Genomic DNA, 13,673 nt, shown 5'->3' on the forward strand with positions numbered 1-13,673 from the left:
TTATTATTATTAAAAATACTTTGCACAATTTATAAATTTGTTATGAATATTTTGGGAAAAGATTTTGACTTGTTTTATTTTACTGTTACGTGTATTTGGATTTTAATTTCATTATTTTGAGGCCTAATCAACACAAGTTACGGAGGTTAGGTTGTCAAGGCAACGCCAAAAAAGCTAGTGGTCGCCGAGTAAAGAGGTATCCCGCTTGAAACAGCAGACAAGTAAATGTCTGACAGAAACGAGGAGGAAATAAGGCACAGAGTTGCACTTCAAATTCATCCGCTCATGAAAGACTATCTCCACGACTACAAAGCGCACCTAAACATTTGGATATCTGTAACCATGGCACCATGCTTGTAGCTCAAATAGCATGGTGCCGCCTCACACTTTCATATCTATTAGTGCAGTTTAACGTAACCATAGTATTTTAGAGTGTTATTTTGATCTTGGGTTCTTTGTGTAATAGATGTGTAGAACTGTTCATTAACGTTTAAATAGTGTAATAATATAATTATTTCCTTGTGGTTTGCGTGAAAGGATTTTGGAGTTAATAGCGTTAAGTGTGACGCAAACACATTGACTCAGGTTCATGCCAGCTCACCAAATCTACGTTGTTTTAGTGTTATTGTGAAGTTTAATTAACAGTGCATATATTCACCTGATAACTGAGGATGTCTTTGTGTTACAAACCGTGGTTGCGTGCATTGAAGTGTATTTGACAATAAAGAAGTGAATCTAAATCTATTTTCATACTATTTTCATATTGTATTTTAAATAGGCTCATACAGTAGGTCTTTTATCCAAAAACAGATGCATCTATAAGCCTGTAGCATATTTTCCTTAATTTACTTCAGGTCCGAAGTTCCTGTTTCTTGGATGCAACATTAAGCGCGTCCATTTTTTGTGTATCCAAACCTGAAAAAAAACTTGAAGTATTATATTCAAGATGAATTTTGTGAACCGGCATCCAACTCAACTCAGACACCAATAGCAATTCCAGGTAAGGTGAGAAAAGTAAAACTTGTATCGTTACAAAACTCCATCATGTCTCTTTAAGGCGCCACAGAAAAAAAAAAAAACAGTATGTCTGCTGCCCCTTATCTTCACCCCACAAAGGGGCTGGCCAGCGACCAACCGCACTGCGGTGAGGAGATCAGGTGGGCTTTTAGGTTTCGAAAGTCAAGAGGATCAAACAGTCGTTTGGTCCTTTTATTCGGTTCTTCCATCCCATTCTCAAATGACTGCAGTCAAATTCAATGGAAAAACCTTAGAAAATGTGAATCAATATTCAGATTAAATTTCATACCTTCTAATATTACAACACATCAGCATCCCAGCGTCTGTATTCCCCTTGAGGATGACACTAAAAACCAGCGAGGTGACGTTTGGTGTTAAGGCCCTGAAGTCTGCGTCTGCTTTGAGGTAAGGAAGGATGTGTCCGACCTGCTTCACAAAAACTCAACCAACCTTATTGTTATGCAAACACTGATGCAGCTTTGAGGTTTGAGTGTATTAATAGCCTCCCTGTCACTACCGACAGAGCTGACAAAGCAACAGAATATGTTAGTCTATTTAATCAGAGGTCATTTTTACATCAGGCTGTTCCTCCGCCTCATTATTTTTATCACTGCATCTCTAAACTTAGGAAAAAGGCAGATAACCATAGCCTACAAACAGGCCGGATATCAGTCTCATTCAAAATTCATAACAAGGCCTCATCCTGCAATTCCAGCCTGTCATCTGGTATAAATAAAGGCATTTAAAATGTGATGCATGCTCTGTGTAAAGGGAACATAAAGACGAATCAAAGACAGCTTGATGTTCCAGTACACGGCACAGCAATAAACTCCACTATTTTATTTTACAACTCTCTGTCCCTTTCAGAGAATCACTTCAGCAGCAGCAACCAACAAGAGACCAGAAATGTTTAAAGGTTCGATGCATCAACTAGACAAGATCCTAGCAATGCAGAGAGACATCAGGGAATAATGACAATGATATATGAGGCCAATGGGGAATCACCCTGAGTGGGCACAGAGGAGGAGGATACACAATCCTGCTGTCAGGATCAGGACTTTACTCCATTCATCTTTTTTAGCATGCAGATACGGAGCCTTATGATTGTATTCCCACCACTTGAGTTTGGGCACATTTTGTCTTGTTACGGTGAAACCACAAAGTCTCATCTGCAGTGCCTCGCAAAAGTATTCAGGCCTTTGAACTTTTCGACCTTTAGCCACATTTCAGGTTTCAAACATGAAGATATAAAATATAATTTTTTTGAGAAGAATCAACACGAAGTGGGGCACAATAAAGTGGAACAAACTTAAATGTGGCAAAAGTTCAAGGGGGTCGAATACTTTTGAAAGGCACTGTGCTGTAATATTTATAACCTTTTGTCCAATCAGCTTAAGTCAATATCCACCTTAATGTGCCATTCTTATGGAAAAGCATGGTAGAGGCAGTAACATGCTGTGGGGGTCGTTTCAATGGGCAATGCAGCCACCAGAGTGATACAGTAATGTTTGCTTCAAATCTAGGGCTGCAACTAGCGATTATTTTGCAAATCGATTTATCTATCGACTATTTTTTAAAATTAATCAATTAATTCTCAGATAGCTAAAGGTTCCTTAAAGAAGATTTTTTGCTAAATTAAACCAGGTGAAACTAAAGCTTTTCCACTAAAGGAGTTCTGGATCAAGCATACTGACAGACGAAAATGTTTTTTTTAATCTTAAATGCAAAATGTTTATATATTTTTATAACAATTTTGATATAATTACTGCTCTGAGTGGGTTTATCTTTCAGCTAAAGGCATGCTTTATGGTCTCTATACTCAAGGTAATGATTAACTGATTACTAAATTAATTGATTTTTTTCAATAATCGAGTAATCATGATTAATTCGATTCATTGTTTCAGCCCTAATCAAATCCAAAGAAAAAAAAAATACTTTATGGTTTAATAGTCACAAAATGTGCTACTGAAAGAATACAGATAATTTTATAATACAATGTACATGATGGACATTTATAAGTAGGACCTACACTTTATCTGAAAGACAAGTAATCAGATGTAAATGAAACCTTATTAGAAAAGAAATAATGTAAAAAAATAAAAAAATAAAAAAACCCAACTGATTATCAATTTATTCTGATATTAATCTGCTTGCTTCTATATGCTTTGTGGTGTTTATTGTGCTGCAGGCTGAACAAAAAAGAACCAAAGTTATCAAACCATTACTCAACCTAGTGACCAGGTGCTGAGCTGCACCGTTTTAACGCTGGTTTGACACCATTTTATGTTATTTGGATTTTTTTTTTGTTCCTTTGAAAACTTCAGCTTTATACAGTCCTCTCTGCATACTCTGCCTCTTCATCTTTATTCTAGACTCTCCCACTAAATATGTACACAAGCATACAGCAGAAAACACACTGAAGCCTGGCATTAACAATGCAAACAGGCGGTGGGCTAATGAACATGTCATGGCCAATTGAAAGGGGATTAATGAGCTTAGACACAGATGCACACTTAGAGACGACACACAGTGCAGTCAGGTCTTCTATGGCAGGCTAAGGTTGAGCAGAAACCTCCTTTCTCTGCTTTAACAGCATCCCTATGGGGGAAACATGCCGTTTAACATCCTCCTAATGGGTCTGTGTGCTAATAAATTACATGCACCTTAAAAATCTTAATCACTCCTACCTGAAAAACCTTGAAGAAAAGTGAGAGGAAGCAAGGGTGGTATTAGTTATTATCCTTAAATAAGTTTTAGGATAGTTTAAAAATGGAATATAATTTATTTTGCAGTTTGTAAAGACATTCTTCCTATGCCACTGCTTCCTCAAGTCAGTTGGATTACAGCTGTAAAATACAGGCCAATAAACAGTAATTATTTTTTGAATAGGACAACTTAGCTTATTATTATTATTAATATTATTATTATTATTATTTTGACATATTCATCATATTTTTTCTTGCTGTCCCCCCCAAAAAAGATGCTTACAATTTAACTTAATCATGATATTTCCTCTCATATGAACGTCTTTATTATGTTTTATTGTGTTGTATTGATTGACATGTACCCCCCACCCCACACACCCCTCAACAATCCAACTAAATGAACAATCAGGGAGGCGTAAACAGTTTTCTGTCAAAAAAAACTAAATGTCTTGATCTTTTAAAGGAAGCCCGTGCCGTGGCTCAGAGAAAATAATCAAATGTTATGAAAATAATACAACATCTCATTAAAATGTTGCCTGAGTCAATCATCAAAAAAAGCCCTCAAAACTAAGGTTCAGCCTCCTGCTGCTTTCACCTTTTAAAGTTAACCTTAAATATTATTAGCAGATTTTTATTCTAGGTAAGAAATAAAAACAGGCAGTTATATAGTCAAGAACAGAGTGTTGCTTTTATATAATTCGACTTCCCCCAATGCTGATGGAAAATTACTTTGAATCCCTTATGAAAACACATTTATCTACTACAATAACAATATGACTGCAGGCAACAAGATTTACTGAGAGTCTAAATCCCCTCTTTAAATGTTTAAAGCACAGGTTTAGATAAAGTCTAATGTCTTTGTTTTTGCAAAGAAAGAAGCAAGTCAAATTTAGAGAGCATCAGAGTAAATTAAGTCTGATATCCTTGTTTTTGCAACGTGAAAGTAGAGGCCAAATCTCAGAGTTGAATAGCCATCTGTGGTGGATGACAGAAGAAAAATCCTACTGCCTTGTTGTATAACTCTACTCCTTATTCTGTTTGATCAATGTTGCTTATTGTGGTCTCATCTTATCCTGCAACCGGCGACTTCAATTTCTGTTTACAATCTGTCGAAATAGTTTTTTTTGTAGCACAAACACACAAGAAACTACAGAGGAAACAATTTTCCTATAAAGGTTCAGATTGGAAACATTATAGCTATTAACATAAAGAGAAATACAGTACCTGAGCTTATAAAGTTCCCACATAACCTTGGAAAATCTGCTGCATCGCTGCTGTTTTCACACCAAAATAATTCCACAGTTAATCCCCATTGTGTATAATTTATTCGAATAAAGCAATTCCTCTTTTCCTTGATCAGAAAGCATCAATCCATCCTGGTTTCATCATGCAGTATTTGGCCTTGTGCTAATCTCTTATAAAGCATTAAAGCTGTTTTCCCCTACACGTTAATGACAGTAAATATTCTAAAATGCAGCACAGAGGCCTGCCGGGGTTACCAAATCTCTCGGCTCAAAACTAATCATGTGTGCGAGCCCCCCTGATTTGTTGAAATCATCAAAATGCTACACGCAAATCCTTTAATATGGATGGGAAATGCCAGAAAACAGCTCAGAAGTTTAACTCCCGCTGGAGAGCTTTCAGTATTAGGTTTAGTCTGTTCAATTAGCAGCTTACGACCCAAGTCTCTCCTCATGGGGGGGTGAAAGAGAGATTTTTTTTAATGGCTAATTGAACACACAAACACAAAAGCTTAACTTAACACTCAAATAAGTAATAATCCAGCTAAAGCAGAGCATCACACTGGTTAGAGGTTAAAGGGAACAATGTCACTTTATGACTTTTAATTCTGCAATATTCCATCCATTCATCCATCCATCTTCTTAGGCCTTGTCAGGGATGGGTGGGGCCGGTGCCTACCTCCAACGCATGCACAGAAAGAACATGCAAACTCCATGTAGTAAAACCCCAGGCCGGGAATTGAACCGAGAACCTTCTTGCTGCAGGGAAACAATGGTACCACTATCCCCAAACTCTATAATAAGTTAATAATCCGATTAGTCTAAAATGTCAAAACTAATCAGGAGATCCAAACCTTGCAAAAGTATTCAAACTGAACAATTATAACACAAATTTGACTCAAATATAGGGATGGGAATGGAAAACCGGTTCCTGTTCAGAACCGGTTCTGTGTGTTCCAATTCCATGGCACCGTTTGGCAGCTCGCTTAACGATTCTCTTAACGGTTCCAGGCAGCACCAGAGCCTAGTGCTAGGCAGCAAGACATGCGCCACATTTTTTACGCAAGTTACGCACGGCATTCAGGAAGCAAGAACGACCTGACCAGGCATAAGTCTAGAAAAGCAATGGTGTCCCATGGGGTAAAGCGATCGAAAGATTGGCTTCTTTAAGAAGAGAAAGATGGCAACAAGTTGATTTGCAATCATAGCAAAGCGGCAATTACATCCGCGGGAGGAAATACATCCAACAATACAGAAACACCTGTGCACACAACATGGCATACATTTTAACGAATGCCGTGTTTTTGATGCTTCCAGACAGAAGTTAAAGTTACGACCAGCATGGAAGGCAACTCTGGTGGTAAGAAGCTAGTTTTATATCACTGGCTGTGCTTAATGTGGTTCCTAGTAAATCATATGATATTTCTGGAAAGAAACCAATTTCCTACCTCTCTTTGGGGTTATTAAACATGGTAGGAAGTTGCTCCGCAGTTCAGGGAGCGAGAGAAAAGTGAGGCTCGTTTATTTAAATCAGGGGGAGATGAGTTTATTTCCCGAAATTGTACAGTTATGCTTTTTCATTTAACGGATGCCTTCTCCATTAGATTTAGATGACTGTGATGACACTGGTAGCCTGGCTGGCTCAGAGGCTGGCATTTCCCATTCACTGCCTTCTGTTTTCGGTGAGGAGGACAGAAATAGAATGTCCCAGGTGAAGTTAGACGAACGTCACCATGTACTTAGCAAGTTTATTGTTTCACAGAATCGATAAGAGAATCGGAATTGTGAAATTCTTATCAAATTCTAACCCTACTTGAATATCTCTAAATAAATTACCCAGAAGTCACCATCCTGGTGTATAGTAAAGACCCATCTCTACTGCTGAAGTAAATGATACATTTAGCAAAGTAACGCTAAAGTTTAAGGTGCATTCAGACTGAGCGAGGAGTCCTTGGTGATTTCCACTAACCCCCGGGAAGTTCAGCGCCCTGTATTTCAGATGCAGTGTTTACAACCCGGACTGCGTCATCAAATGAAAGGAACTTCAGCTGCGGGAAGCTGACCCCCTTCCAACCTGACAAAACCCCTCAAAAAATAGACTTGGTGTTCTTTAGTGCAGGTTTGTGCACTTAAAATTGTTAAAATGATAAATTAATTTAAAAAAAAAAGATTATGTGTGCTACTTTGGTTTCAGAGACATTAAATATGTGGTCAACTATCCCCCCATTTAGCTCTGAACTGAATCAAAAATATCTTTTTCAATGCTACTTGATTTTTGCAGGTAAAACTGTTGTTTTGGCTGATATGGTTTTTAAGATTTTTCATCTCGGCTGATGATCACCATCAAAGCAGATGTAAATGCTGCTCTGTGCTGTTGTTGAACATAACAGCAGCCATGTAGGCATTCAGTAAATTACCAGCTTCCCAAAGACTTCAATTTAGATCTGTCGTAACCCGTGGCAACCCCGTGGCATTCCCTATCAAAGTCTTACTTTCACAATAAAAGCACTGGTGAACTTTAAAGGAATAGTACACCCAAAACATGATTAGCCTACATTTTCTACTCACCCCCATGCTGAACAACACTCTGGAGTACTTTTTTGATATCTCAAATGCATCTGGAGATCTGGGAGGCTTCTTGCTGTCTGCTGACATTCAAATAATGGAGGTCTATGGCGCCTGAGGCAGAAAGCTCCATAAAAGTCCACAAAAAACGTGTCAATATTCCTCCATACTGCTCGTCCAATGTATTCCAAGTGTCCTGAGTGGGTAGCATCCAGAATTTACTCGAAACAAAGTCATTTAGAATGTTTTTAGAGCATAAACAGTAGTGTATAGGATTTCCTAAAAGCGCGCACCTGCGCGTTCATGACGCTACGGAAGCCGGCAGACCAAACCAGATGAAAGTGCGCATTCAGCGTCTGCTCTGCCGATAATGCAAGCGTAGAAGAAGAAATGTGCTGTTTACCTGTGCAAAGAAAGAAACAACGAAAGAAAAATGTCTGAGGACTTCAGTGTTGAGGAAGAGCATGAGTTCTTTGCTGCGCTGAATGCGCACTTTCATCTGGTTTGGTCTGCCCCGGTTTCCGTAGCGTCGTGAACTCGCAGGCGCGCGCTTTCAGGAAATCCTATACACTACTGTTTATTCTCTAAAAACATTCTAAAGGACTTCGTTTCGAGTAAATTCTGGATGCTACCCACTCAGGACACTTGGAATACATTGGACGAGCAGTATGGAGGAATATTGACACGTTTTTTGTGGACTTTTATGGACCTTTCTGTCTCAGGCGCCATAGACCTCCATTATTTGAATGCCAGCAGACAACAAGAAGCCTCCCAGATCTCCAGATGCATTTGAGATATCAAAAAAGTACTCCAGAGTGTTGTTCAGCATGGGGGTGAGTAGAAAATGAAGGCTAATCATGTTTTGGGTGTACTATTCCTTTAACCTCACGGACTGCTGCTAAATAGTTCTCTATGAACACATTTTTTATCGCCTTGGGGAGACATTGATGTTTCGAAATCCCCAAAAAGCACTTCCTCGCAAAGGCAACAAACTGGGCAGTGGGCAGTCACAGAGGATTCTGTGCTGGAGGTAAAAGATGACGATGAAAAGTCCTTATAGGCCTTTTTCAAAGCCACCTAAAAAAACTCTTGAGAGCATTCCTTATTTCTACCTTTGTTAACATTAATTATCTCTATTCCATTTTAAATGAAAACAGCTTTGCCTACAACCATTTCCCGATAGGATGCAGTTTTGCGATTTCACGAAAAAGATCAGCTTGTTTTCTTTAGCAATCACCACTCTGCTCTCTCCATGTGGTGCTGCTGTTTAACAACACCTCAGCTCTATCAAGTAGCATGAGGTGAGAGCGGAGAAGTGAACGGGTCACGGTGTGGGATCACTGCTGGCATCTTCCCCGCCCCTCCCCACGCGATTTGCATAAAGATACTATGCAAATCCACGGCCCTTGCTGCGTACACCATGCTCTGTCTGAATGGACCTTTACTCTGTTTTGTGTCTGGTTTGCTCCTCAACCTCAGCAGAAATATCTTATCTTTGCCTCTCAGGATTAGTCCCCACCTGTTCTGCTTTATCTCCACTTCACCATCTCTGCATTCATGCAGAGGGGGGTTATCTACTCAATCACACAGCCACTAGGTCTGTTCTTCAGGGGTAATACTTGTGCAGCTACCTCCAAGTAGAGAATGCAATGATAACTACAAGCAAGAATAAACAGACACTTTACTTTCAAAATGCACAGCCTCAGTTGAGCAAGCAGCATTCAGACTTTCTTTTTACAGGGGATATTACAACCAAAGGGTTTTTTTTAGTTCCCCCAGTAAAATCTGAATTTGTCTAGGATCTATTTAAAGTGGCGGTTAAAGTGGCAGATAAACCAGTTAAGGTGGCTATGAAGGTGGCAAAGTGATCAGAATCTAGAACAACTGGAGGCAGCTAGAAGGTTCTAGCCTTTCTGACCTTACAAAGCCTTGATTCCCTAAAATAAAGTGGAGAGTTTGTCTGCAATGATTTTTTTGGTTTCTGTTCTATTAATCCCATTATGTGATCTGAATTAGCAGAAGACTATGCATGGATGGAAATAGATTTTCATTTACTAACACTCCATTTTATTCTGCTTTTTAAATATCATTAAAACTTCTAAACGTTACTTTAGAGTATTTGATAATCTCAGTTTAAAGTGTTATTTTGAAGCAAACTAACCAGAAAAAAATGCAGTAACTTTACCAAAAGTCTATATTTTCACACATTAATGCAAGTAAAAAAAATGGACATTGCAGACCATGAGATCTCCTCAGATAGCAGATTCCTTCTCCACTTGCTCAGACACGAGTTCCATCATGTGCTTCCTATAACCAGAAACTGACTCATGTGCAAGAAAGGAGTTTTTCTTTTCAAATGGTTCACACGGGCAGGAAAGTAGCACACAGAGCCAGTGGGCATGAAACTGATCACCCCATGATGTCTTTGGAGATCTAACTCGTCCAGCTGACAGTTTGGCAAAAAAGAGAAGGAAAAAAAAACATAAAAATGTGCAAAAAATGAGGAATTTGGACCCCGAGAACACAGCCTCTCTGATCACTCTTGATTTTCAAGTTAAAGGCTGATGCTCTTTCAGTTTAAGTGTTGGAGGATTTTGTTCTTGAAAAATGAAATTTCAACAGCTTTTAATGAGAGCAGCACCAAAAGGAAGAACAAAATGCTACACCCTGCATTATATGTATATTTAATCTGATTTTATACATTAACCTGAGGCTCTGAGTAGATAAGAAGAAAAAAAATCTTTTCAAACTCATAATGAACAAATAATTGAATCAAATCTTCACACAAGGTCGTGTTGTTTAGATGGAGCCATGTTTTTACAGGAATACCCTCCGGAAGTCTGACAGCACCCGATTAATATTTTAAATGTAAAGACAGAGAGCCTCCAGGATAATACTACATTACAGCCAGACATTCTATGCATTCAAATAAATCCTGCTGCTCTTACTGTCTTATCTGGGCCTTTGAGTTGTGTGTGCTGAACGCCTGATCCGGTGAAATCGCCAGCGGGAGCACTAAAACCAGTTGAAATGAATTCTTGAGTATTAATTATGAGCTATAAAACTGAACACTGCTGCTTCTTGATTATGCACACTTCAAGCTGAACAGAGGCCTGCTGGGCACGGCATGTGATCCCTCTGCACACATTAGTTAACATGCCAAAGTTAGGTCCGGGCGGGAGAACAACGGAGAAGGAAGAGAAAGCAGATCTGCTAAAGATGAGATGATCAATAGAAGCAATCCGTCTTGCTCCTTTACTACCTCCTAAACCCAAAAACATCTGGGTTAAATCAGCAAATTTAGTATAACTTTAATTATGGAGTACAACTCCACCTAATAGATGTCCTAAATTACCATTTAGTGCAGATACACTGCATAAACTATCCAAAAATTTGTAGTTTTTTCTTAAAATAAGTATTACCTTTTAATTTGAATAGGTAAATAAGATGATCTGACAATGAAATTAGTATTTTACCCTTAAAATCAGATAACTAAATGTAAATCGTTTTGTTCAATTGGCAAAGTGTCTCATTTACCAGCTAAATTCAAGAAGAAATGTACTTATTTTAAGAAAAAAAATACTTATTTGTATTTCATTTTTTTGCAGTGTATGACGTATAAAACACTTAACATGAACATAATTCATCCAGAAAACACTATTGGTAGAGCCACCAGCCTCCCATTAACCCTAAAACAGATTTTAATGACAATAAAACAAATCTGTCATTCTGTTATGTTCTGTTTTTGTTAAAATTGTACTAAAAAAACTGCTATTCAGGCACATTCGGAAAAAATGTACCAATTTGTGACTGACTAACAGCTGGCAGAGCTTTCCCCTTAATTTAGTAATAAGTAAAACCAGCATCTAATAGTAAACTGACCCACATCCTGACTCCTTTGGTTCTGATTTCTGCACCACTGTCTTGTAGCCTGATAAAGTTGATTTATTAAGTTCCATTGTTTGAACAATCTGATTACGACTCCCTCCAGTGCAACGGGAGTTGAGTCGGAGGTTTTTTTTAGTGCTATGTCACATCATCTACTCAGTGAAAAAACAACTGCCTTTAATTATCAAGGTGTGAAACATCCGCAAAGCTCCTTGGTGTCTGATACTATCTACTAGGAGCCAGAAGTGAGAGGAATAAATTTAGCTCAAGTCACTAATGAGGCTGACTTGTTGCATTTAAATTGCCGAGTTTAAAATGAGTTATTCATGATCGGAGAGAAGTCGGCCTACTCTGCAGTTGCACACTTTTATTAAAGCAATAGCTGTGATATATGCTGGTAAAGAAAAATGGGTGATTTACTGTATTTCATTACATCCTGTGTTTTAGCTCTTGGTTTTGTTGCAGATCATTGCTTGTATTGACATATCATAAACCTCTTTACTATGTTTCACCTCTTCCATCAAGATCATTTTAAACTCTACATATCTCCTAGCTTTAATTACGGATGGTTCTTTTTAAAGATTAAACCACTAAAATGGTAAGAAGTGGATTTCACATATTTCAGAAACTTTGAAGTAGTTTCTCAGCAGGTTACTTAAAAAGTTAAAAAGAGAAGCAATACGACTATCATGAAAACACTACTACCATATATGATGGGACGAATGTAGCAGCCAAATGTTTTACATAATTTATACGTTTCCTTTCTTTAACAAAGATCTGTCATCCAATGCAAAGTCTTGCATTTACCATTGAAAGTTATTTGACAACCAATACTGTTGTTTTTCATCATCAGGCTATATTTAATACTGTATGCACAACTGTCAAATTGTAGACTTTTAAAGGTGATACTACAGTATATGCAGAAAGAAGAATTTTAAAGTAGAAATATATAGAAAAGATTTACCCACTGTCTGTATGGGTGTGTGTGTTTAAGGATGCTGGATGCTCAATAATGCATCAATCGACCTGTAGCTCATTCTTTAGAGCGTCTATTCACCTGAGGACGGATGACTCTCTCGATGTTCTTCAGGGCTGTGTCAGGGGAGGGGGGCGAGCAGTCGGGTGTGGGGCCTGTTGAGCAGTTGTCATGGTTACCATGCTCCTCCCCGCTCACGGCAGCATGGGACAAGTGACCTTGGAGCAAAAGGACAAGTCAGAAGCAGGTACAGAGAGAAAACAAAGATTTGTTTGGTTTTCCCATGCATAGTTTTAAAATAATTTTTTTCTCCTTAACATTTTCTGAACTATTCAATATGTTTTTATACTGAAACCGTTAAAGAAAAAAATAACACAAGAAGTTGCAGTTCAAAGTGGGAAATCATGACACTCATAACAGTTAGGGTAAAATGATCAACAGGTCAATATATTTAGAAGAAAAAATGACTTCTAATATTTTCATTACAAAAATACAAACATTAGCTGATCTAAATTATTATTTTACTTTGTAAAACATGAAATTCTGACAAACCCAAAGCAGAATTTGTAAAATAAATAATTGAACAGCTTAAGGAAGCTCACTTAAGTGGAACGTTGATTTAATGATGCAATTTGTTAATCTTTTGAATTGAGTTTATTTCTGTTTTTGCTTGCGTAATCTTTTATCATTAATTTTTAAATAGTTTACTTCTCGTTTTCCATGTTTATGCTTTTGTCATGTTGATTCTTTTTCAGCTCAAAAATATATTTTAGCAAATACCAATGAAAAAATATTTGACAGAATGAAAATAATGTATATATTTTGCTAGCTGTACATAAATACATTCATTATAGGAAGGATATCAGTTAATATGTTGAGTTTATCCCTGCTGAGGTCGCGAGGGATGCTGATGCCTGGATGGATGTTGAAGATGAAAGCAGGCAAGAAGCTTCTGCTTCTGGCTGTAAGGGATTCTGAAGAGTTTTTGTTCTTGGTTTGAAAGATTAAAATGAAATGTAAACTGAACAAAGAAATTCAGATTTTATATATATATATAAATTCTGTACATTTAAAATAAATCTGTAATTCATTTAATATTAATAAGGTTTTTATGATGTATGATAAAAAAAAATTGCATAAATTTGTTTTTTCTTTTAGTCAGTGATGACACCAGCAAATGGGGTAACTTCTATATATAGACTAGTACTCTACTATAAATGCTGATTTTTTTGTTGTATCACAAATCATCAATGCTTTCATTCTTTTTAACTAAAAAATATC

The 13,673-nt window shown here is 37.6% G+C and overlaps 1 protein-coding gene across 1 annotated transcript in view; it reads right to left on the reverse strand.

Moving 5' to 3' along the window:
* LOC107098895 (ankyrin repeat and sterile alpha motif domain-containing protein 1B-like) overlaps positions 1–13,673 on the reverse strand; it is a gene marked incomplete at its 3' end in the record, with an annotated part of 257,959 nt that overhangs the window by 97,397 nt on the left and 146,889 nt on the right. The window contains exon 12 of the mRNA XM_015396776.1: positions 12,474–12,610. Within this exon, the coding sequence (XP_015252262.1) occupies positions 12,474–12,610 (137 nt within the window). The remainder of the gene's footprint in view (positions 1–12,473; positions 12,611–13,673) is intronic.

The sequence above is a fragment of the Cyprinodon variegatus genome, unplaced genomic scaffold (assembly GCF_000732505.1).
Source record: "Cyprinodon variegatus isolate N-32 unplaced genomic scaffold, C_variegatus-1.0 Scaffold820, whole genome shotgun sequence".
NCBI lineage: Eukaryota > Metazoa > Chordata > Actinopteri > Cyprinodontiformes > Cyprinodontidae > Cyprinodon > Cyprinodon variegatus.